At 44.1% G+C, this 26,386-nt stretch overlaps 2 protein-coding genes across 3 annotated transcripts in view; both read left to right on the forward strand.

Moving 5' to 3' along the window:
• The first annotated feature begins 8,636 nt into the window (after nt 1-8,636).
• c14h1orf210 (chromosome 14 C1orf210 homolog) lies at nt 8,637-14,767 on the forward strand. Of its 2 annotated transcripts, none has more exons than XM_055861525.1 (4): nt 8,637-8,779; nt 12,579-12,703; nt 13,211-13,721; nt 13,908-14,767. In XM_055861525.1, the coding sequence occupies exons 2-4, from the start codon at nt 12,593-12,595 to the stop codon at nt 14,318-14,320; spliced, it is 1,035 nt and encodes a 344-aa protein (XP_055717500.1). In that variant the 5' UTR covers nt 8,637-8,779; nt 12,579-12,592; the 3' UTR covers nt 14,321-14,767. The 2 variants fall into 2 exon arrangements, with proteins under 2 accessions (XP_055717500.1, XP_055717501.1); XM_055861526.1 differs by lacking the exon at nt 8,637-8,779 and adding an exon at nt 8,850-9,134.
• A 200-nt stretch (nt 14,768-14,967) lies between these two features.
• Nucleotides 14,968-26,386, forward strand: part of LOC129810729 (AP-1 complex subunit mu-2-like) — a 36,176-nt gene continuing 24,757 nt past the window's right edge. Inside the window, exons 1-3 of the mRNA XM_055861527.1 lie at nt 14,968-15,190; nt 24,676-24,832; nt 25,158-25,225. Coding sequence (XP_055717502.1) covers nt 15,149-15,190; nt 24,676-24,832; nt 25,158-25,225 — 267 coding nt within the window. The 5' untranslated portion in view covers nt 14,968-15,148. The remainder of the gene's footprint in view (nt 15,191-24,675; nt 24,833-25,157; nt 25,226-26,386) is intronic.

Consider the following 26,386-nt stretch of genomic DNA (forward strand, 5'->3'; position numbering starts at 1 on the left):
TTCTCGCCACACAAATGTATTGAGTCCTACAGATACAGCTTGGCACGCTATCATGTCTGGTATGGTCATGGCTAGAAGGGCTCCTCCAGCTTTCGGTCAAAATAACGTCAGATTTTACTTTTCGGAGCAGGTTAGGAGAATTAACGTAGCAGGTTAAGAGAATTAACATAGCAGGTTAGGAGAATTAAGTTAGGAAAGGGGTTAGGGTTAGCTAAAATGCAGAAAAAATTGACATTAATTTGACTAAAGCTGTATCCCTTCTATGGCCATCTGATACACAAACCCAGTGTAACGTCTGGTGCTCTCCTCATCCTCGGATGAGGTGAGGAGAGAAGGATCTTCAGACCAAAACGCAGCATTTGGGAAATAAGCCATCTTTATTATAAACACGATGGCAACACGAAACGAAACAAAACACTTTCAAAACTACAAAACAAGAAAACGACGTTGACGAAACCTGAACATAAACTTACATAACTAAACATAAACTTACGTACAGGAAACAGACGACATCGAAACGAAACGAAACAAACAAACGCTACAGTCCAGTGTGGCACGAACATACATACTGACACAGGAGACAATCACCCACAACGAACACTGTGACAACGCCTACCTAAATATGACTCTTAATTAGAGGAACGCCAAACAGCTGCCTCTAATTAAGAGCCATACCAGGCAACCCAAAACCAACACAGAAACAGAAAACATAGAATGCCCACCCAACCTCACGTCCTGACCAACTAACACACATAACAACTAACATAAATAGGTCAGGAACGTGACAGTACCCCCCCCACAAGGTGCGAACTCCGGACGCACCAGCACAAGGACTCGGGGAGGGTCTGGGTGGGCATCTAACCACGGTGGTGGCTCAGGCTCCGGGCGCGGTTCCCACCCCACCATAATCCATCCTAGCTTCCTCCCTCCAAGAATGTCCACCCTCTTTTCTCCCCCACAAAATCCTCTTAATAACATACCCAATAAGGACAACACCGGGACAGAGAGATAAATCAAGACAGAGGGATAGATAAGAATATAGAGGTAGATAAAGATAGAGAGGGAGATCAGGATAGAGGGGCAACTCCGGACTGAAAGGCAGCTCCGGACAGAGAGACAGCTCTGGACTGATGGGCAGTTCTGGGTATCTAGCCTTTTTAGGCTGAAGGGCAGCTCATGGCTGACTGACGAATCTCGACGCTCATGGCTGGCTGACGGCTCTCGACGCTCATGGCAGGCTGACGGCTCTCGACGCTCATGGCAGGCTGACGGCTCTCGACGCTCATGGCAGGCTGACGGCTCTCGACGCTCATGGCAGGCTGACGGCTCTCGACGCTCATGGCAGGCTGACGGCTCTCGACGCTCATGGCGCTCTGACGGCTCTGGCTGCTCATGGCGCTCTGACGGCTCTGGCTGCTCATGGCGCTCTGACGGCTCTGGCTGCTCATGGCGCTCTGACGGCTCTGGCTGCTCATGGCTCTCTGACGGCTCTGGCTGCTCATGGCTCTCTGACGGCTCTGGCTGCTCATGGCTCGCTGGCGGCTCTGGCTGCTCATGGCTCGCTGGCGGCTCTGGCAGATCCTGTCTGGTTGGCGGCTCTGGCAGATCCTGTCTGGTTGGCGGCTCTGGCAGATCCTGTCTGGTTGGCGGCTCTGGCAGATCCTGTCTGGTTGGCGGCTCTGGCAGATCCTGTCTGGTTGGCGGCTCTGGCAGATCCTGTCTGGTTGGCGGCTCTGGCAGATCCTGTCTGGCTGACGGCTCTAGCGGCTCCTGTCTGGCTGACGGCTCTAGCGGCTCCTGTCTGGCTGACGGCTCTGTAGGCTCATGGCAGACGGGCGGCTTTGCAGGCTCATGGCAGACGGGCGGCTTTGCAGGCTCATGGCAGACGGATGGCTCAGACGGCGCTGGGGAGACGGATGGCTCAGATGGCGCTGGGGAGACGGATGGCTCAGATGGCGCTGGGGAGACGGATGGCTCAGATGGCGCTGGGGAGACGGATGGCTCAGATGGCGCTGGGGAGACGGATGGCTCTGGCCGGATATGGTGCACTGTAGACCTGGTGCGTGGTGCCGGAACTGGAGGCACCGTGCTAAGGATAAGCACCTTCCTACTAGTGCGGGGAGCAGGGACAGGGCACACTGTACTCTCAAAGCCTACTCTATCCCTGATGCGAGGTACCGGCACTGGTGACGCCGGGCTGAGGACAAGCACATCAGGATTAGTAGGGGGAGAAGATACAGTTTGTACAGGGCTCTGGAGACGCACTGGTAGCTTAGTGCGTGGGGCCGGAACTGGAGGCACCGGGCTAGATACACGCACTACAGGGAGAGTGCGTGGAGGAGGAACAGGGCTCAGGATACGCACTGGTAGCCTAGTGCGTAGTGTAAACACTGTAGGTACTAGGCTGGGGCGGGGAGGTGGTGCCGGAAATACCGGACCGTGGAGGCGTACTGGCACTCTTGAGCATTGAGCTTGCCCAACCTTACCTGGTTGAATGCTCCCTGTTGCCCGACCAGTGCGGGGAGATGGAATAACCCGCACCGGGCTATGTAGGCGAACCGGGGAAACCATGCGTAAGGCAGGTGCCATGTATGCCGGCCCGAGGAGACGCACTGGAGACCAGACGCGTTGAGCCGGCCTCATGACACCTGGCTCAATACCCAATCTAGCCCTACCAGTGCGGGGAGGTGGAATAACCCGCACTGGGCTATGCACTCGTACAGGAGACACCGTGCGCTCTACTGCGTAACACGGCGCCTGCCCGTACTCCCGCTCTCCACGGTAAGCCTGGGAAGTGGGCGCAGGTCTCCTACCTGCCCTTGGCCCACTACCTCCTAGCCCCCCCCCCCAAGAAATTTTTGGGAATTACTTACGGGCTTTTTTGGCTTCCGTGCCAGACGCGTTCCCTCATAGCTCCGGTTCCTCTCCCCGGTAGCCTCTGCTCTCCTCAGTGCCTCCACCTGTTCCCATGGGAGGCGATCCCTCCCAGCCAGGATCTCCTCCCAAGTGTAGCAACCCTTTCCGTCCAAAACATCGTCCCATGTCCATTGCTCCTTTCTCTCCTGTCCCTTACTCCGTTTAATTTTCCCTTGCCGCTTGGTCTTAGCGTGGTGGGTGATTCTGTAACGTCTGGTGCTCTCCTCATCCTCGGATGAGGTGAGGAGAGAAGGATCTTCAGACCAAAACGCAGCATTTGGGAAATAAGCCATCTTTATTATAAACACGATGGCAACACGAAACGAAACAAAACACTTTCAAAACTACAAAACAAGAAAACGACGTTGACGAAACCTGAACATAAACTTACATAACTAAACATAAACTTACGTACAGGAAACAGACGACATCGAAACGAAACGAAACAAACAAACGCTACAGTCCAGTGTGGCACGAACATACATACTGACACAGGAGACAATCACCCACAACGAACACTGTGACAACGCCTACCTAAATATGACTCTTAATTAGAGGAACGCCAAACACCTGCCTCTAATTAAGAGCCATACCAGGCAACCCAAAACCAACACAGAAACAGAAAACATAGAATGCCCACCCAACCTCACGTCCTGACCAACTAACACACATAACAACTAACATAAATAGGTCAGGAACGTGACACCCAGTCTTTCCCTGCTGTAGAAACACAAGATGTATTCGTGTTTTTCTTCCGCTTGACTTACTAGACAGCTTATTTAACTTGTTTCAAATGTTTCCAATTAAGTAATTGGCAGTACATTTACTCCACAACCCATTGCCACCCACACATTAGTAATAATTGATACAATCAATCAACATGAAAGTGTATATCTTCAGTTCAGTGATCTCTAAAAGGACTGACACAGTACAATGGATTCATACTGGCTTCTCTCCATAATAAACCATTCTACACCCTCTCCATGTGTGTCAGTTGAGTGGAAATTGGCCCGACATTATTGGTCCATGTGCTTGGAACTGAGTGCCATGTTTCCAGCCGTACCCTCATTCCCTTTGTCTGTCCTGATCTGGAAAGACAACATGGTCCTCATAAAGCCTGTGGCAGCCCCCAGCTGCTGCCCATGTTGAGGGTGAAGCAGAGGGGGAGAATGGTTTGAGGGTAGGGCAGGGGAGATGATTGGATGAGAGTGAGGATGAGGAAGGGGGGAGGATGGCGCAGGGGAAGATGGGTAGCCATTGGTCTTGCACCAGCTCTCGAACAGGGTTGACCCATAGTTCCAGGGCAAAAGAGCACCAAACAGGGGCTTCCCTGTGGAGCAGGGCACAGAGGTCGGTCGTTCCTGCTGTACATACCTGAATCTACACAGACCATACACTCATGTCTGCATATACAAAAAAATGTCAGGAAAATAACCTCTCACTCAAACGTCAACAAAACAAAGGAGATTATCGAGGAGTTCAGGAAACAGCAGAGGGAGCACCCCCCTATCCACATCGACGGGACAGCAGTGGAGAAGGTGGAAAGTTCCTCGGCGTACACATCACTGACAAACTGAAATGGTCCACCCACACAGATAGTGTGGTGAACAAGGCACAACAGCGCCTCTTCAACCTCAGGAGGCTGATACACGCTCAAAAGCATGTACTTTCAGGAACACGCACAAACTTTCAAAAACATGCAGGCACACACACACACACACACACACACACACACACACACACACACACACACACACACACACACACACACACACACACACACACACACACACACACACACACACACACACACACACACACACACACACACACACACACACACACACACCACCCAGAACTCCCCTGTTGACCTTATGGAAAATCAACAGATCAAACTATGAAAGTTGAGGTGCAAATAGAAACACATCATTCAACAATTTCAAAGATTTTACTGAGTTACAGTTCATAGAAGGAAATCATTGAATTTTTATTAATTAATTAGGCCCTAATCTATGGATATGGAAAAATTCCAGGTCTTAGGTCAGTTAGGATCACCACGTTATTTTAAGAATATGAAATGTCAGAATAATAGTAGAGAGAATGATTTATTTCAGCTTTTATATCTTTCATCACATTCCTAGTGGGTCAGAAGTTTACATACACTTAAATAGAATTTGGTAGCATTGCCTTTAAATTGTTTAACTTGGGTCAAACGTTTCAGGTAGCCTTCCACAAGCTTCCCACAATAAGTTGGGTGAATTTTGGCCCATTCCTCCTGACAGAGCTGGTGTAACTGAGTCAGGTTTGTAGGCCTCCTTGCTCGCACACGCTTTTTCCGTTCTGCCTACAAATTTTCTATAGGATGAGGTCAGGGCTTTGTGACGATCACTCCAATACCTTGACTTTGTTGTCCTTAAGCCATTTTCCACAACTTTGGAAGTATGCTTGGGGTCATTGTCCATTTGGAAGACCCATTTGCGAACAAATTTTAACTTCCTGACTGATGTCTTGAGATGTTTCTTCAATATATCCACATCATTTTATATAAATATAGGAGGAGGTACGGTATATAAATACAGGAGAAGGTACTGTATATAAATATAGGAGGAGGTACGGTATATACATTTAGGAGGAGGTACAGTATATACACAAACCAGAGAAGAAGACAAAGACAGAGCATGATTCTTTTATCAAGAAAACACAGATGTATTCCAAGGACACAAAACAAAGACTGAGAAGATTAAAACGGGAGAGAAAAGCATGTCTGATGTTCCCACGAGGGAGATGAAATGAGCAGCAAGCAAGTGAGAGTGACAAAGAGCTAAAGAATGAGAGTGAGAGAGACAAAACCATGAGCTCTGTTCGTCAGCTTGAGCACAGGAAGTGGTGCTGCTGGAGCTGATATGTGTTCAGGAAGTGGCTGGAGCGTGGGGCAGGAATCACCCAGCGTGCAGCCTTGTCAGGCAGAGGCAGCCTGGAGCAAAGGCATAGACAGGAAAGCCTATGTGTCTCCTGTCTGGCTTCGGGGTATTTGCTCAGCCCTCTGCCCACGGCCCAGGGAGCAGGGACTATAGTTCCCATCAGCCAGTGGGGGAAAGCAGCTGGAGCAGGGACTATGTAGTTCTCATCAGCCAGTGGGGGAAAACAACTGGAGCAGGGACTATAGTTCCCATCAGCCAGTGGGGGGAAACAGCTGGAGCAGGGACTATAGTTCCCATCAGCCAGTGGGGGGAAACAGCTGGAGCAGGGACTATAGTTCTGATCAGCCATTGGGGGAAAACAGCTGGAGCTGTGGACGGTCGCCACCGACCCATCATGGAGTGCTTCCAACCAAGCCAGCGATCTGAGGAGAGTGTGTTGTATTAATAGTGACGCGTGCTGATGCACAGACAGTCCTTGCTCTGGTATCTAATCTAATGGGCAGTTTCCTGCAGAAGCCTGTTTGATGTCCTGATGTGCCTTGTGTTTCACTGTTTGACAAGCTACCTAGATGTGTATCATCAGGATGTATGAGGTGGCTCAGGTTCAATTCCCAACGGTTCAAGGGCACACCCCTAAAGTATACCCTTCACCTTGTATATTTACAGTACATGAACAACTGCTGTGGGGTTTACTATAGGGATGCAGATACAGATCTCTTTTCCTATTGTGTAACTACGCAGAAGGGGGATTAAAGCTCTTTTATATCTGAGGGCCACCCAGTCCTACGAAGCGTGAGTCCACTCAATCCTATGTGTGGGTACTGTTGTGTCCCACAATGCTTCCCAGTGGGTTTCTACTCTGCATCAGACTATTGTTATAGCCTGCTAGTTCACACACTGGGTGAAGAACCCAAGTCAAACACTGAAGTGATATAAATAATTTATTAACACATCACTTGGACAAATCACTTTCCTCACAGAGCCCACAGTTTCCACCTCAAAAAGAAAGTGAATGTTCTTGCAATTGAATACAAAGGTCAAAGTTCTAAATTTGTCTTTCCAAACTCCAGACTGGCTTTTGGATAATGAATTCAAGCAATTGAAATGTAACAAAACTAGCAGTTATGACCTTAGGCACCTAAAATAAAAAAAATAAAGAAGATTATGTGTCTTCACCTATTGTGTAATATGTGGGAGCCAATGTAATATCCAGACAGCGCAATCTGGACGTAGCATGGTAAATTTAAATCAGTCTCCCTCCATTTTGTATGATATGTTACAAAGTCAAATTTGCTGTGGCTAACGTTAACGTTAGCTAGGCAGCTAACGCTAACGTTAGCTAGGTGGCTAACGTTAGCTAGGCTAGGGGATAATGTTAGAGGAAGGGTTAGCTAACATGCTAGTAGGTGCAGAGTAGCTAAAAAGTTTAGGCAAAGTTGCTAATTAGTAAAAATGCTGAAGTTGTCTGTGATGAGATTCAAACACGCAACCTTTGGGTTGCTGGACGTTTGCATTACACACCCACCAATCCACCGTGGCATACCATCCTCCTTTTGTTTTTGGCTTGTAACCATACCAACAGTAACATATCAAACTAATTTCAGTGTCCCGGATTTACTTTTACTATGTTACATCTAGTCTATGAGACCAGGCTGAACAGTGACAAACAGAAGTCTCTTAATGACATTCTAAGTGCCAATAAAAAACCCAGCCCAGACTGTCTGCTGGATTGTTTGTGTCCTAGCCTCTCCCTGTCCCCCTCTCCATTGTAATATACTGTACTGTTTACACGTGTTGTTATTTCCCCTGCTTTACAGAGGCAGCGAGGCCATCACAGCTGTCTTACAGAGGGAGCTTGACCACTGACCTCAACTACCATACCACTGGGACAAACAGCAGGAGTCCCTGGAGGTACGGGTGGGAAACCCCACGACTCCTTTACTGCTGAGTGGCCAGTTTGCAGGGTCATGTTCATTAGGGCACACAGTAGCAAATTGTTTTGCAATAGAAGTCAAAAGCAAGTATTTATTATTAGACCAGTTCAGGTAGTCCCTCCGTTTGGCGCCTAATGAATATGACCCTGCTGTCCTGCCATCTGCCTCCCCTAACGAGCCGAGGCCTCTTAGGAACGTGCTAGAAGCACAAGAGGATTGGAGGCCTGGAGTGCATACTGCAGGTTCGGCGCAGGGAGCAGGACAGGATGTGGCCCTATTGTTTTCTGGATCCCCCTCTTTTCCTTCCAGGGTTGCAGAAGGCCGCTCTCTCTCCCTCAAGGCCCAAACATCTTAAGTAAACAAGAAACGCTTCACATGTATCTTGTCTGTTTCCCTCTCTCAGATCCAGACGTTTTGAGAGATAGGGTGGTTTTATAAGAACAAAGCAAAATGTGTCTGTGGGGTGCGCTTTATTAAATATGCAGTAGCATCTGTGCTATATCATATCCTGACTGTGGATAGACTATGTCCGTGTAAAAGTAAGCTTATGTGATGTGTAAATGTGAATGTGTATTGATGTGTAAATAACATGGGTTCTCAGCTGTGAATCCAGATAACAGGAACAGTGTTCTGTGTGATACTGACTACTATTGTGTATAAACATTCTAACATAAGGGAGGACAAAGCATGTCATTTTATAGCACCACGTTGTTATTGAATTGACTATCGACTCTGATCAGGTCTCGTGTAGTACCATTGGATAAAGGCAAGGGAAAGTAGGAGGGAGAGGCGAGCTCACCTATGTAGTTACAAAGTTACTCATTAACCTAAGTCCTTCAGAACACGACTGAGGTGAACGCACCCCTTTCAACCTTTGCACAACATGCCTCCATTTTATAGCAAAGGCGAAATACAAACTTACAGTGACAATGCTGCATTAATGTGAGCTATAAGGAAGAGGACATATTGTTACCTGGGTTTCAGGTACATACGGACCAGGCTGACCAGGTAGGACACTTCTAATGAGCGGATTTTCTCTAAATGTTAACCTTTTGGGCTGTTTCTATTTGTCAACATTGAGATCATATGACCTCCCGATTCTCTTATTGATCATTTAGTACTGTGGTTACGGTAATACAGTATGTTGGTATATTTCTATGACATACTAGTATAATAACCAAATGCAAACAACCTTTTGATCAATCTCAACTACAGTATATCAGTAATTATGTTTTGACGACTATTACGAGATATAATACCATGAAAGTGGATGAATGAGCGAGAAATGGATATATAGATGCATGTTGCTCAGCCAGGCAGTCGTGCCCACATGTTGATACCCGCCGTTCGCTGTTTTCATCAGGTAAGGCTAAACCTTTGACAGCCAACGTCTTGATAATAATGTAAAACATTGTTCATTCGGGGAGGATGATGTGGTGAGGTCTAGTTACATTAACAAGGAGACGCAGGAAGCTAAAGGTCTGTCAAATGCATTACTCTTTGATCCCACTAACCTCTAAAGCTAAAGATATTAGTTTCTGGTGTATTTGTTTCTAGAAGTTGCTTTGCTCTATTGCTGACACTGTGTAGGCTTTTAAACAAATGTTAGAAAGGATTGTGCCTATTGCCAGTTGCTTTGTTTATGACTTGCAGTGGGATTAACAGAGTTGCAGATGTGAAACTCATTAACCCACAACAGTCTAAGCCCTGTCTAAGCCGGGGGAGGGTTCTAGTAAGCTATATGGAATTGTTTTAAGAAGGTCATACCAAGGATCATTAGCTATTTGATTTTGAATTTTAAGACCACTTGAAGTATAAAAAAATAATACAGTATTAAAACATTATGTGATGAAAATGTTAATTTGACCTTCCTGGTATTAGCCTGGAATTATTAACAAATTGAATAACACATTCACCACATGGAAAAACAGATAGTGCCCCAAAGAATCTAAAGGAAGTTTGTTCTGAAGTATCTGTCCTATGTCTCTCAGAAACGTTTTATTTAAATTTGTACATGCATTTTAACCCCTTATTTTTGTCATGAAACAGTCTCCACATATACACTACATGGCCCAAAGTATGTGGACACCTGCTCGTCGAACATTTCATTCCAAAATCATGGGTATTAATATGGAGTTGGTTCCCCTGTTGCTGCTATAACAGCTTTTCACTAGATGTTGGGACATTGCTGCGGGGACTTGCTTCCATTCAGCCACAAGAGCATTAGTGAGGTTGTGCGCTGATGTTGGGCAATTAGGCCTGGCTCGCAGTCGGTGTTCCAATTCATTCCAAAGGTGTTTGATGGGGTTGAGGTCAGAGCTCTGTGCAGGCCAGTCAAGTTCTTCCACACCGATCTCGACAAACCAATTCTGTATGGACCTCACTTTGTGCACGGGGGCATTGTCATGCTGAAACAGGAAAGGACCTTCCCCAAACTGTTGCCACAAAGTTGGAAGCACAGAATCGTATAGAATGTTATTGAGACGCATCAAATGCAACAAAACAGATATCTCTAGCTTAAACTGGCACATATTTATGTTTTTTATTATTATGATAATTAGATATCCACGGGGGCACGGACATCGACTCAAGAGGGTTTAAAAGTAAAGACCAACTTAGAAAAAACATTTTTGTGTATACCACCCTATCCCGAGTAGCAGGTACCCATTGCATGTGTCTAAAACATCTCCCTCAATTAACCTCCCTCTCTGCCAGCTGTTTTCAAATCCCTGTATGATCAAACCATATCCTTTATTCTTGACAAACAATGGCATCACTTAGCTCCCGCGCAAAATATTCGCTGAAACCAATGACAAAGATATCTATCTTGAACCATGGATGAGGACTGAGGAGGGGGAAGAAGGCTTCCTCACCTCACTGGCACCACAAAGTGTCACCAGGAGGTCAGACGAAGGACTGCTTTGTGTGTCACTTCCGTATCCAGAGAGGAGAACAAGGAGTGGGGAAGGAGAGGGAGAAAAGGGACAGGACCCGGGCAACCCATTACAGAACAGAAAGATGTGGCATTGGGCTGCAAGGACGGGAGTGTGTGGCGGGCTGGTCAAGGAGCCCCTTTCAAAGCGTACCCTTAAACATAAAGTACACACACTCATGCAGATGCATGCACACACACACACACACACACAGGGCAAAAACTGGTTTAATCAACATTGTTTCTACGTAATTTCAACCAAAACATTCAATGTGATGACGTTGAATCAACATGGAAAACTGATTGGATTTGAAAAAGTAATCAACATAAGAGAATTTCGTATTTTTAACCTAAATCCAATGACATTGTGAAATGTTTTGTTGATTTTATGTTGAATTCACGTTTGTTGACAACTCAACCTAATGTAAATTAAAACAAGACTTTGAACTGACGTCTGTGTCCAGTGGGCTACTACACACATAGCCTCTTGTGGGCTCCTGGGCTTCCCATAGCTCCCAGGCGTGGTGTCGTTGTGCCTTTACTGTGCGAGGACAGGAAGAGATTAAGAGATCCCCACTCGGGTCTTTACAGCCAACCATGCTGAGCTTAATAGCAGAAGGAGGAGAGGAGAAGAAGCCTAATGGCAGAGCGACCAGCCAGTAGGCCCCCTCTGTGAAAAATCTCTTTGGTGCCAAGAGGACTCTACAAACAGGCCGGGATCAGATTAAAAAACAAAGAGAGAAGAAAGATACACAGTCACAGATGTGAGAAGAACAACATAAGAGCAATCTGCAGAACAAAATATATTGTTAAAGTGTGTGAAAGAGCTCTTCAGTCTTTAACTAAATGCTTTAAATCAACTTTTTATTGTATAGAAAGTTTGTACACACACCTGCATAGAAAATGTACAATACATGTAGGAACACTAAACTGGTACTCTTGTCTTTGTGAGAACATGCCAATAGACAATCTTCAGAATGTGCAATGAGTCCGCGGATCTGTATATAACATAATGAGTCAACACTGCATGCAAACAAATGTAAATTTAGCAAATTTGCTTAAAGAAGAGCATAAGAGGTCACTGGTTTTAGTTATGTCAAAAAACTGTTTATGTTTTCAACACGATTCTGGTGTGTTTTAGGGCCAGTCATTTTCCTGGGCAGGTCACATAACTATACCTTGTTGGGGGCCTATGTCAGTAAGGTCACAGGCCCTATGAGTCAGGGCATAGTGAATACATTTGAATTTATTTGGGGTTATAAACATATAAAACAAGATGTAGAAAGAATTCCCAGAGGATAAAGTATCAATTAAAACACTTGTCTCAATTAAGTTCTGGTTATCTGGTTATTATTTATCAATGCAGTTCTGGTTATTATTTCTCAATGCAGTTATGGTTATTATTTCTCAATTCAGTTCTGGTTATTATTTTTCAATTGAGTTCTGGTTATCTGGTTATTATTTCTCAATTCAGTTCTGGTTATCTGGTTATTATTTATCAATGCAGTTCTGGTTATTTGGTTATTATTTATCAATGCAGTTCTGGTTATCTGGTTATTATTTCTCAATTCAGTTCTGGTTATCTGGTTATTATTTATCAATGCAGTTCTGGTTTCTATTTCTCAATGCAGTTCTGGTTATTATTTTTCAATTCAGTTCTGGTTATTATTTTTCAATTGAGTTCTGGTTATCTGGTTATTATTTTTCAATTGAGTTCTGGTTATCTGGTTATTATTTATCAATGCAGTTCTGGTTATTATTTCTCAATTGAGTTCTGGTTATCTGGTTATCATATTTCAATGCAGTTCTAGTTGTGATTCATTTGTCAGTCTGATTAATACTTAGTCTTTGTCTGTCCATCTGTGATTCCTACAGGAAGCGGGGGAACCATGGGGTCCTGGGGCCACGGCCTGTGTGTGGTTTTGTGTTTCTGGGGAACAGTTAGCGGGAGCATGCTTCAGAGTCGCACTGTTGGTCAGTGTACTGTCAATACTGGCACGGTAAGAAAGACACACAGCTTTCTTCTTCTCCCCGTTTTCTTCTCCTCTTTTTCTTGCCGTTGTTCAGTTCCAAGCAGTCACGTGAGGAAAACACTATGGGGAATTTCCTGTTTGAGACATTTTTCCTGTTGTTGATAATAAGATAATGTTACCTCTGGGAGTGAAGTCTGATTCGTTACAGGATATCAACATAAGAATTATGTCAAGATTAAGGCTCTCTTTGAGCGAATTGATTTGTTGTTCACAACTTTATTTGTTATATATGAGATGGTTTTCTTTATCTTTCTTTTTAAAGTTACATGGAATATTTATTTATCAGCACCAGACAGTTGCAAAGACTCCTAATTAATTCATTAACACCACATTTTTTTATTCACCCATATAATGGCTTTAGGGAGAAACTTCCAAAAATCATAAAGTTCATTTTACACCTCTTGATTCTTGCTAAATGGCAACCACAATATGGGAAGGGTTGGCTTGACCAATCTTGTCCATCTCTTCCCCAAGGCATCATTTAACTGCAGTTGGAGGAAACTGGCTCATATTCCAACAGAGATATGGGACAATGCAACCACACTGGACCTCTCCCAGAACCACCTCAACTTAACTAACCCTCAACACCTCAGACAACTACAGAGGTTGGATAAGCTGGTTACCCTCAATCTCTCAGGCAACTACCTCCCTCTGCTGGGGAAAGACAACCTCTGCAGCCTCCCCTCCCTGCATACACTAGACCTCAGTGGCTGCCAATTGACTTCCATAGAGGCTGGAGCTCTGCAGGGTTTACCCAGTTTAGGGAAGCTGTTTTTGGGGCACAACAGACTGCAAGTCCCCCTGTCTGTCTCCACTCGAGATATAGTAACTATATCCATCCTGGATCTCCATGGGAACCAAGAGCTTGAGCGTGGCTCTGATGATTTGTCGACAGGAATCAGAAGACCATCTCATAGAAAACTGTTGACAAATGACCGTGAACATCCCACCACAACTCCAACTAACACAATGACTACAGCTAATGGTAAGGATCTCATAACAATTTACTTCTGCCTCATATCATCTAATTTATATGTAGTTAAGTCATCATATAATTATCAGCTGTCATAGCAGCTTTGATGCTTACTCAAGCGGTCTTGGCGGTTATAGCTGTGATATAATTCATAATAGTGATTTGAACAGTAAAACCTATTCCCCTCTCGCCTAACAGGCACAGAGTCGCCTGGTCAGAGCCGCCCCTCCCACAGTTGGCAATATATGGTGGCAGTCCTTGTGACGGCCATCTCCCTCTCCCTCCTCATCGCCAGCCTGGCCAAATGCCAGCTGGTCCGCCGCTACCTAGCCAGCTATCGCCACACCCGCCTGACCGAGCAGGACACAGCCAGCCAGTGTGACCCCAACAGTCTGGAGGTGGGCTTCTCTATGTACAACCATGGGGGACAGGCACAGAGCCCCCACCCTGCTCCTGTCCCCCAGGGAGAGATGGACATAGAGGATGAGGAAGATGATGATGGCTTCATAGAGGATAACTACATACAAGCCAGCGAGAGGGAGAGGGCTAAGAGGGCACTTGAAGTGGAGGAAGAGGAGGAAGAGGATGGGATGGACTTTACCATTGGCTAGGAAGAAAGGGGGAAGGTGGAAAGAGAGAGGAGAGAATGAGAGAGGGAAGAGAGTGAGAGAGAGGTCACTAGCCTATTTGGACACTGATTGGGGCCAATGCAGATATTAAACATAAGCATGTCTATTTCCATCATCTTTGGAGGGAAAAAACAGTCACAGAGACAGATTAATACAAAACTGACATAAGCAATAACTCAATTTAGCTCCGCAATAGTGCACCTTTGCCTGTGTCTTTCAATGGATTTCAAAATTGGGCTGGCTGTTTGTACGGACTTTGTTAGAAAATGATTATTTAAAGTGGGTCAAATAATCAATCAATCAATTTGTTTTTGAGTTAGATTTTTCTAAGTTCCAACTCAGTTTTACCAATGAATTTGATGTTGTTTGGGTGTGCCTGCACTCCATTTTGTTACATTTGTAGATAAAATAAAACGTTTTCAATTTCAATAGCGTACCTGTTTTTCTTTCTGTAGAAAAATACATACAATTATCTTGAAACAGTTAGGCATATGCGTCGATCTATGATAATGTATAGCAATGCTTTATATAATACAATAGACAAACACGCCTGATAGTGGCCTATGCATAACTTAAGCAGAATAGAAGAGAATCGATACCATATGTAGACCTAATAATTGATGTAGGATTGGTTTTGCATGCTCTGTTGCGTTGAAAGCTGCTTGACAGGTCTGACGACGAAATACTACCCGGAAAGAGCAGTGGCGTTCATTAGACAACAGCGCGCGATGGTCGATGCACTGAATGAAATGTTGTAAGGGATATTCAACGTCAAAACATTTATATTTTTTGTGCTATTAGTTTATCAGGATGTCGGCGTCTGCTATATTCATCCTGGACCTTAAAGGAAAGGTAAGCTGAGACTTGACAGTCTACGTGGCACTGGCGGATAAGTTTATAGTTTGACATCGATTAGTCTTGCGTTGCTGTTGCGGTTTTAAGGAAGACTAGTTCGCGACGAGGCTAGACATCGATCAACAGCGCCTGCATCTGCCAGTGTAGCGCAGAAATCCATGCGTAAAAGCGCACATAAGAAAATGAAAGCGCGGTAGGGAAGGCTATAGTAAAATTACATACTTGTTTATCTTTTAATATTTACAACTAAATGTATTTGTTTCTCAGAATTCGTCACTAGCTATGTTTCCAATAGCTTGTCCAGTCATTTTTTTTGTAGACATTTAAGAAAGTTCGCATAGAAAATAGATTCTACAATTGTCTGCTAAGGTGTTTCTATTGAACTATCTTGTGACGATGAAAACAGCTGGACGTAATGACGTCACACCTAAAAAAAGAAATCGACAATTTTTTTTAGTGATTGATGTGTTTTGATTACCCATTTAGGCAAATTGCGCATTAATACATGGGCGACAGCCTGTTTGCCCTCCCTATCCGTTTAATGTCTCAGGTAGCCCGCGAAAGCCCGAATGGATAGAATACAATAATTGACCATGGTGAAAGTTGCACTCTTTTAGATCTGAAATAATTGGATGGAGAAACTTGCCAACCAACCAGGAAATCGAGGCATAGCAATTTAGGCATTCTTGAAAGTCAGGCCAATCCTTATCCTGCAAATACATTTTTTGTTGAAACAAAATATTTAGCAAGCAGTAGAAATTTAGAATTAAATGTGGAGTGGAGCTTATATACTAAACAAAAATATAAACACAACGTACAACAATTTAAAATATTTTACTGAGTTACAGTTCATATAATGAAATCAGTCAATTTAAATAAATTCATTAGAGCCTAATCTATGGATTTCACATGACTGGGAATATAGATATGCATCTGTTGGTCACAGATGCCTTTTAAAAAAAAGTAAGGGTGTGGATCAGAAAACCAGTCCGTATCTGGTGTGACCACCATTTGCCTCATGCAGCGTGACACATCTCCTTCACATAGAGTTGATCAGGCAGTTGATTACGGCCTGTGGAATGTTGTCCCACTTCTCTTCAATGGCTGTGCGAAGTTGCTGGATATTGGAGTGAACTGGAACACGATGTCGTACACGTCGTCGTACACGTCGATCCAGAGCATCCCACACATGCTCAATGGGTGACATGTCTGGTGAGAATGTAGGCCATGGAAGAACTGGGACATTTCATTTTCAGCTTCCAGGAATTGTGTACAGATCCTTGCGACATGGGGCTGTACTGAAACATGAAGTGATGGCGGCGAATGAATGGCACGACAATGGGCCTCAGGATTTCATCACGGTTTCTCTGTGCATTCAAATTGCCATCGATAAAATGCAATTGTGTCCGTTGTCCGTAGCTTATGCCTTCCCATACCATAACCCCACCGACAGCATGGGACTCTCTGTTCACAACATTGACAAACAGCAAACCGCTCACCCACACGACGCCATAAACACTAGCTGCCGTCTGCCTGGTACAGTTGAAACTGTGATTAATCCATGAAAAGCACACTTCTACAGTGTGCCAGTGGCCATCGAAGGTGAGTATTTACCCACAGAAGTCGGTTACGACGCCGAAATGCAGTCAGGTCAAGAACCTAGTGAGGACGATGAGCATGCAGACAAGCTTTCCAGAGAAGGTTTCTGACAATTTGTGCAGAAATTCTTTGGTTGTGGAAACCCAGTTTCATCAGCTTTCCGGGTGGCTGGTCTCAGACGATCTCGCAGGTGAAGAAGAGAGATGTGGAGGTCCTGGGCTGGTGTGGAAACACATGGTCTGCAGTTGTGAGGCCGGTTGGACATACTGCCAAATTCTCTAAAACAACGTCATGGTAGAGAAATTAACATTCAATTCTCTGGCAACAGGTCTGGTGAATATTCATGCAGTCAGCATGCCAATTGTACAACTGTGGCATTGTGTTGTGACAAAACTGCACATTTTAGAGTTGCCTTTTATTGTCCCCAGCACAAGGTGCACTTATGTAATGACCGTGCTTAGTAAGCCTCTTGATATGCCATAACTGTCAGGTGGCTGGATTATCATGGAGAAGGATAAATGCTCACTAACAGGGATGTAAACAAATGTGTGCACAAACTTTCAGAGAAATAAGCGTTTTGTGTGTGTGGACAATTTCTGGGATATTTTATTTCAGCTCATGAAACATGCAACCAACACTTGACACTTTTATATTTTTGTTCCGTGACCAAAATTCACCCCATTTCAAACCCATACAAATATTGTTGATCTTCAGATTTTTTTTTTCGCGACCTTGCTTTTGTCGAATACACCTGGGAAACCTGCCCTCATACCACAGTAGGCATTGCACAGTAGGCACAGCAATCCAATACCTCTGACCCAGGCTGGACTGTACTGGAAGCCCCAGCTGCTCCCTGGCCACATTGGCATTCCACTTTATGATCGGATCCATTATATATTTCACGTTTGTTGTCAGAGAAATAGCAATCTACTGCAGCGATCTCTGAACCCCAGATGGTTTATATGTGCCTCTTCTAAAATTGGAAATAATTTAGTGTCAAATTATAGCGCATTCACAAACAACCATTCACAGCAGACGATGGACTGTTGTCTGGGAGGTTACGGTGTAGCAGCAGTGCAGTCAGTAGTCCGAAAATTTGAGTTTCTATTGGACAAATGTAGGTAGGTCCCCCCCCGTTTAGTTCCGTTTGGATATGTTTGGTTCGTAGTGAAGACATCGCTGAGGTGTATTCATTACCCCGAATCTGTTGCAAAACGTTTCAGTTGGACAAATTCCGGTAGGGAACCTCCTCGTTTCGTTTGGAAGACCTAATGAATGTAGTGCCGGTGTTGTGAATAGAAACATTCCTGGTCAAACTTGTTCTGCAACACCAAAGTGCACCATGCCTATTCAATATTAGGCTTTACCTGCCAGACTGGTCAGGCAACGTTTTCTCTTGTTCTGTGCTCATATTTCTTATTAAACTTATGTTTAATTAAACTTATGTTTAAAGTATGTTTACAAAGTTGCTAACTGTGTAATTTACTAACATATATATCATTAACATGCAATAATAGCCTACATTCATTGGCTTATTCATGGAGAGTTGTTTGCATAGAAACAAACCATTAATAAAGTCTGGAGTACCTCAAGCCAGCTCAGACAGCAGGGCTGCGTTCAGTACGTTTTTATGTTCTGGAACGTTCAACTGAACGTAAACGGTTGGGTTGTTGGACGCTGTCAGCATGGCCACTGTCCTTTAAATAAGTCACTCATTGCTTAAAGCCACACCGCGCCACACCCACCAAACAGGAGAAAACATACCTCAATGTCTGTTCAAACTTACAAGAATGTTTTGGAGAAACATGTCATTCAGTACAAACCATTCCATAGCGTAGCAAACGTTCAGGCGAACTGAACGGACCTCAGAGTATAGTCTTATCACACCAAACCTGACTTTCCTTATTTGGATGGTCATGTTAATAATATTTTGGAGAAAGGACAAAAGGCCCCACCAGTGCCTGAAGGTGTCAGGGGTAAAGATTACCATCTCATAGCCCCCAGGGGGAAAGATGACCATCTCATAGGCCACAGGGGGAAAGATTACCATCTCATAGGCCCCTGCCTGCATCCCTGATAGTGCTGATTAAAGCCTTTCTCTCTTTGCCCTGGGAGCAATCCAATACCTCTGACCCAGGCTGGACTGTACTGGAAGCTCCAGCTGCTCCCTGGCTGGAGGGCAAACAGACATGCTTCCAATGTAGCTGTTTCATTGGTTGTCTGTCTCTTGGAGACTAGGGTGGCTGTATACAGGCAGTGTATCAACACACTGGTTGTCTGTCTCTTGGAGACTAGAGTGGCTGTATACAGGCAGTGTATCAACACACTGGTTGTCTGTCTCTTGGAGACTAGAGTGGCTGTATACAGGCAGTGTATCAACACACTTGTTTGTAGTAGTGAGATGTTATGAATGTAGCTTTATGCTGTACTGTTCAAGTAAATGTTTCACAATCTCTGTCTTTGAAATATATTGTTATGCTGATAAATGGCTGCTTTGTTTAGTACTCTGACTTCACTGGAAAGTTAAAGAATGGCCACCAGCACCCTGATGAAATCTCCCCAGCTCGCAAATTTAAACAGCGGGAGCATTCATCGGGGTGCAGTGTCTATTCTTTACTTTGTATACCCTGCACCTGCAATTCTGGATGAGTGTACACTACTTTTAAAGTGCACATTTTCTGTCTCAATATGTGTGAAACTACACGATGTATAGATACTGTAGATCTCTCAGGATTAAATATTGAGTTGCCATGTGTGCTTGATTGTCAAACCCTGTCCTTCTCAGAGGTAAAAGGCAAGTTTTTTGGAGACCCTCTGGTAGCTTGATAGATACTCCATGGTTGTTTACCTCCAAATGACTGAGCTGGTTTTCCCAAACGGCACCCTATTCCTAATGTAGACTCTGGTCAAAAGTAGTGAGTCACATAGGAAGAGTGCCCTTTGAGACTGCCCCTAAGCGATCGCTAGTCTGTTTATCTTAATTGAGATGTGTCGTCAGCCTCTGAAGATCATACAGACAGTAGTTCATATCGATTGTAAACAATGCCTCATTAACAATGACCAGTATCCTGTTACCAAACAATCTTCCCCTGGCAGAATTGTCCTATAGTTAAGGGGATGTGTGTGTGAAGCAGGCCTAAGGGCCCTCATTACAGCCAGTCAGTGTGTTTTACCGTTTGTCAGCCAACAATGGGACTGAAGGTGAACCAAGCTTGATTTCAGCTTTCCAGACATGTCTCTCGTTCAATCTCAAACGGTAACAGCATCACTGCAGCAGTCTCTCAGATCTGTTTCACTGTAGCAGGAGGCACTGCCTAACTCTGAGAGTTGCTGTGTGTCTGTAGGTTCACATTTAAAGTTAGCAGAATAGTCTCACGCCACCAGACCAATGTCCTTTAATGGCTGGAGTCTAGGCTAGCATAACACAAATGTCATGTTTCAGAGAAACTGTGCAAAGGGGATTTTAAGGGGAATAAAAGAGAGGTCACAGATATAGTCAATCTGGTTTAATTACAAGTTGCAACAGGGAGAATGATCTGTAAACACCAGCCCGAGAAGACCACATCAGAGGCTACAGAATCATAGCTACATTAGTGTGGCGTCAAACTTTAACCACATAAGTCAACACTGGCAGACATTTGATACTGGCAGTTAAACAGGTCAAAGGTAGAACATCAGTACTTAGTTACAGTAAATCAAATACGAGGAAATTATCAAATAATTCCTAATTTAAAGTGGTTTAATGAAAAAAAGAAAAAAAGGTGGCTGGAGTGAGGTCTGCTAGCTCACGATGACTGCACAAAGTGTCTGTGGATTTAAACATGGAATGATGAACTTGCCATGGCATGTTCTGATACATGCTTTTGATTAACACAGAGGGGGAGGTGTTGATGAAGGGATAGTGACAATGGGTTTGATTAACACAGAGGGGGAGGTGTTGATGAAGGGATAGTGACAATGGGTTTGATTAACACAGAGGGGGAGGTGTTGATGAAGGGATAGTGACAATGGGTTTGATTAACACAGAGGGGGAGGTGTTGATGAAGGGATAGTGACAATGGGTTTGATTAACACAGAGGGGGAGGTGTTGATGAAGGGATAGTGACAATGGGTTTGATTAACACAGAGGGGAAGGTGTTGATGAAGGGATAGTGCCAATGGGTTTGATTAACACAGAGGGGAAGGTGTTGATGAAGGGATAGTGACAATGGGTTTGATTAACACAGAGGGGGAGGTGTTGATGAAGGGATAGTGACAATGGATTTTAACAATATTTGTACTTTATCATTTCCTTGAACCGTCATGGCAGTTTACTGTACATTTTAATCAGTAGCCAAACATGTTATTTTTAATTCTCAAAATGGTATTAGTTGAACACTGACCTCTACATTCTTAACAGTCAGGTAGCTTTGGTGTTTCCTGCATGTGCGTCAAGACTCCTCTTTAAATGCAACAAGCTTTGAACTGTCTGTTGGTCTGTCTGGGATTCCACCATCCTTTTGTAGCTAAAGAAAGAGGAAGAGCCTGTCCATATCCTTTCACTGTGTGAGGAGTTTCCTGTGTGACAGAGGGTCATCTTCAGTGCAGACCTGGAAAGAACATTGTATTTTATATGAAAATATCAACTTTTCAAATACTCAAGGAAGTCAACTAAAAAGGCAACTATTTTCTTTGATATTCAAATACAGAAAAACATAATATTTGACAAGGTATTTGGAAATATGCAAGCTATTTGAAAACCCCAAAATATGTATTTGATGGCTGCCAAATATTTGAAGAATCAAAAACTACACCTGTTGAGTTAGTTGAAATATATGATCATAAGCACATGGTTTGGAGGGCTCTTAGATATGAATCTTAATATAGCCTAGAATGTAATGAGGTTTTGTAATCACCTCAACATTAGAGTAGATCATTTATGCAGCTTCAAAACAGTAACAGAATACTGCTAATAAGTGTCGAAAGGAAACTAAATATCCCAAAACTGCCTTCTTGAAATCAACTACAGCCAAGGTAGATGGAAAATAATGGTTTGTTCAGAATACAAACTATCCCTTTAAAGATGGTATAGTGTATGTTTGAAACAAGAACACTTACCCTCAGATCGACAAAGAGGTTTGAAGTTGTTTTTGCTAAGCATCCAACTTGCTATTTGCAAATGGATTTGTATTACGCTGCAGTATTTTCAGGTATCATAAAATCAATTGCAGCTTTTTCTACCTTTCCAGTGGCATGTTGAAAGATTCATACAGTAGTTGAGCGTCACAACTTGTTTATAATTATCTGTACGAAATATAATTAGTTTCTGTACAAAATATAATTGGTTTGAATTGATTATGTACACCTGGAGCAAAATGTTCAGATAGAAATGTATTGTGTAGATCAAATATGACTGTCAGATAGATTGGAATAGTATAGTAGATTGTGTGTACTCTATTTATTCTGTTTCTATCTTCAACATGCAGTTCCAGAAACAGCCCTGCTAAAAATTGAAGGCAACCAATCCAATAGTTTCAGAAAAGTAGTCACTTCTTAACATCTGTATTCACATATTTGTTTCAAATCGTTGCTTTCTCAGATCTGTATTCAAATAGTTTAAACATGTAAACTCAGAAAAAAAAGAAACGTCCTCTCACTGTCAACTGCGCTTATTTTCAGCAAACTTAACACATGTAAATATTTGTATGAACATAACAAGATTCAACAACTGAGACATAAACTGAACAAGTTCCACAGACATGTGACTAACAGAAACGGAATAACGTGTCCCTGAACAAAGGGTGGGTCAAAATCAAGAGTAACAGTCAGTATCTGGTTTGGCCACAAGCTGCGTTAAGTACTGCAGTGTATCTCCTCCTCATGGACTGCACCAGATTTGCCAGTTCTTGCTGTGAGATGTTACCCCACTCTTCCACCAAGGCACCTGCAAGTTCCAGGACATTTCTGGGGGGAATGGCCCTAGCACTCACCCTCTGATCCAACAGGTCCCAGACGTGCTCAATGGGATTGAGATCTGGGCTCTTCGCTGGCCATGGCAGAACACTGACATTCCTGTCTTGCAGGAAATCACGCACAGAACGAGCAGTATGGCTGGTGGCATTGTCATGCTGGAGGGTCATGTCAGGATGAGCCTGCAGGAAGGGTACCACATGAGGGAGGAGGATGTCTTCCCTGTAACGCACAGCGTTGAGATTGCCTGCAATGACAACAAGCTCAGTCCGGTGATGCTGTGACATACCGCCCCAGACCATGACGGACCCTCCACCTCCAAATCGATCCCGTTCCAGAGTACAGGCCTCGGTGTAACGCTCATTCCCTCGACGATAAACGTGAATCCGACCATCACCCCTGGTGAGACAAAACCGTGACTCGTCAGTGAAGAGCACTTTTTGCCAGTCCTGTCTGTTCCAGCTTTGGTGGGTTTGTGCCCAAAGGGGACGTTGTTGCCGGTGATGTCTGGTGAGGACCTGCCTTACGACAGGCCTACAAGCCCTCAGTCCAGCCTCTTTCAGCCTATTGCGGACAGTCGGAGCACTGATGGAGGGATTGTACGTTCCTGGTATAACTTGGGCAGTTGTTGTTGCCATCCTATACCTGTCCCGCAGGTGTGATGTTCGGATGTACCGATCCTGTGCAGGTGTTGTTACACGTGGTCTGCCACTGTGAGGATGATCAGCTGTCCGTCCTGTCTCCCTGTAGTGCTGTCTTAGGCGTCTTACAGTACGGACATTGCAATGTATTGCCCTGGCCACATCTATAGTCCTCATGCATCCTTGCAGCATGCCTAAAGCACGTTCACACAGATGAGCAGGGACCCCGGGCATCTTTCTTTTGGTGTTTTTCAGAGTCAGTAGAAAGGCCTCTTTAGTGTCGTAAGTTTTCGTAACTGTGACCTTAATTGCCTACCGTCTGTAAGCTGTTAGTGTCTTAACGACCGTTCCACAGGTGCATGTTCATTAATTGTTTATGGTTCATTGAACAAGCATGGGAAACAGTGTTTAAACCCTTTACAATGAAGATCTGTGGATTTTTTACAAATTATTTTTCTTTGAAAGACAGGGTCCTGAAAAAGGGGCGTTTCTTTTTTTGCTGAGTTTAGTTACATTCTCAGGTCTTTATTCAAGTAGTTTAAACATGTAGTTGCTTTCTCAGGTCTGTATTGAAATGGTTTTAGAAATAAGTAGTTTCTTGGGATCTGTATTCAAATAGTTCTGGTCACATCCTTTGTTTCTCCAGAAAAGCATAGCTAAAACTAGTTATCCCAGGTCTGCTTCAGTGTGTGAGATCCTTCAAACATATGCTTTGATCTATCAGAGTGTGAGGGGTCCAGCCCAGCGACTCACAATGCTGACTCATCTTGTTATTGGTGTTGAAATGAAAGGGTGTGTGTGAGTGAGTGTTCCCTCAGGCCACTCCAGTGTATCTTGTGGTGTGTGAGAGAGATATATTTATTTTGCACAATGCTGTCATTGGACATTGTGATCCCAGATTAGTTGTCAGTTATTTTATGTTTGTAAACAGAGGCCTCCCGGCAGAGGCTGTTGCTCCTTTCATTTACTGTACATCTTCCACAGCTTACTGCTGAGCCTTCACAACAAGGGGAAGGGCATATGCTCCATGTTTGATCTTTTGGAATTTCTTCCGTTGCATAACTGCCTCTATGGACTCCCTGGATAACAGTGAGAATTGCTGCCGACAGTGCCGAGTGAACTATCCTATCTAGAAAAAGATGAATTGAATTGAAAATGAAAATGAATTTCATTAATGTGTTACAATGCCCTCTGTGTCGTGTGGTTTCAGGTGTTGATATGCCATAACTATATTGGTGTGCAACGCTTTACCCTATTTACAAATCTTCACCCTGTTATATGTTTTCCCTGTAGGTGTTGATCAGTCGTAACTACATGGGAAACATGGACATGAATGAGGTCGACCACTTCATGCCCATTATGATGAGGATGGAGGAGGATGCAGACTCCTCGCCCCTGGTGACACACGGCTCCGCCCACTTCCTGTGGATCAAACACAGAAACCTCTACCGTATCCTGTCCAAACAGGAATTCCTGTTACTGCTCAGTCAGGCCGTCTTGGTTACCAAGCTTCTGTCTCTCTTACCATGCTCAGGACGACTGTCTCTGCTTCTGGCACATCACACAATTCACAGTTCACACCCTCACTGCATGTCCTTTATCTGTACATCTCATGTTATTCTGAACTAGAGGGAAATGCTGGGAACAACTAATCTTATGAGTCAACCATCTCAGTTGTGGTTGTAAAAGTTCCATGTGAAAAATATTTTAACACAGCAGTGGCCCAGTTACTTTTCTGTTCAACAGTTTTAGTATATTCTTAAGTTATTCTTCAGTGGTGGCAATGACCAAGAAGAATGCCAATGCAGCCCTGGTCTACTCCTTCCTCTACAAAATGGTGGAGGTGAGTGTGTGCTTTACTGATATACAGTCGTGGCCAAAAGTTTTGAGAATGACACAAATATGAATTTTCACAAAGTGCTGCCTCAGTTTGTATGATGGCAATTTGCATATACTCCAGGATGTTATGAAGAGTGATCAGATGAATTGCAATTAATTGCAAAGTCCCTCTTTGCCATGCAAATGAACTAAATCCCCCCCCCCCCCAAACATTTCCACTACATTTCCACTACATTTCAGCCCTGCCACAAAAGGACCAGCTGACATCATGTCAGTGAATCTCTAGTTAACACAGGTGTGAGTGTTGACTAGGACAAGGTTGGAGATCACTCTGTCATGCTGATTGAGTTCAAATAAAAGACTGGAAGCTTCAAAAGGAAGGTGGTGCTTGTAATCATTGTTCTTCCTCTGTCAAACATGGTTACCTGCATGGAAACACGTGCCGTCATCATTGCTTTGCACCAAAAGGGCTTCACATGCAAGGATATTGCCAGTAAGATTGCACCTAACTCAACCATTTATCGGATCATCAAGAACTTCAAGGAGAGCGGTTCAATTGTTGTGAAGAAGGCTTCACGGCGGCCAAGAAAGTCCAGCAAACGCCAGGACCGTCTCCTAAAGTTGATTCAGCTGCGGGACCGGGGCACCACTAGTAGAGCTTGCTCAGGAATGGCAGCAGGCAGGTGTGAGTGCATCTGCACGCACAGTTAGGCGAAGACTTTTGGAGGATGGCCTGGTTTCAAGAAGGGCAGCAAAGAAGCAACTTCTCTCCAGGAAAAACATCAGGGACAGACTGATATTCTGCAAAAGGTACAGAGATTGGACTGCTGAGGACTAGGTTAAAGTCATTTTCTCTGATGAATCCCCTTTCCGATTGTTTGCGGCATCCGGAAAAAAAGCTTGTCCGGAGAAGACAAGGTGAGCGCTACCATCAGTCCTGTGTCATGCCAACAGTAAAGCATCCTGAGACCATTCATGTGTGGGGTTGCTTCTCAGCCAAGGGAGTCGGCTCACTCACAATTTTGCCTAAGAACACAGCCATGAATAAAGAATGGTACCAACACATCCTTCGAGAGCAACTTCTCCCAACCATCCAGGAACAGTTTGGTGATGAAAATGGCATTTTCCAGCATGATGGAGCACCTTGCCATAAGGCAAAAGGGTT

This window comes from Salvelinus fontinalis, chromosome 14, assembly GCF_029448725.1.
Source record: "Salvelinus fontinalis isolate EN_2023a chromosome 14, ASM2944872v1, whole genome shotgun sequence".
Classification (NCBI taxonomy): Eukaryota; Metazoa; Chordata; class Actinopteri; order Salmoniformes; family Salmonidae; genus Salvelinus; species Salvelinus fontinalis.

What these genes read in the sequence shown, in the direction of transcription:
- c14h1orf210 (XM_055861525.1), top strand. Translation starts at nt 12,593, where the DNA reads ATGGGGTCCTGGGGCCACGGCCTGTGTGTGGTTTTGTGTTTCTGGGGA. An exon ending in GTACTGTCAATACTGGCACG is followed by an intron (nt 12,704 to 13,210) that starts GTAAGAAAGACA and finishes CTCTTCCCCAAG; the next exon opens with GCATCATTTAACTGCAGTTG. An exon ending in CACAATGACTACAGCTAATG is followed by an intron (nt 13,722 to 13,907) that starts GTAAGGATCTCA and finishes CTCGCCTAACAG; the next exon opens with GCACAGAGTCGCCTGGTCAG.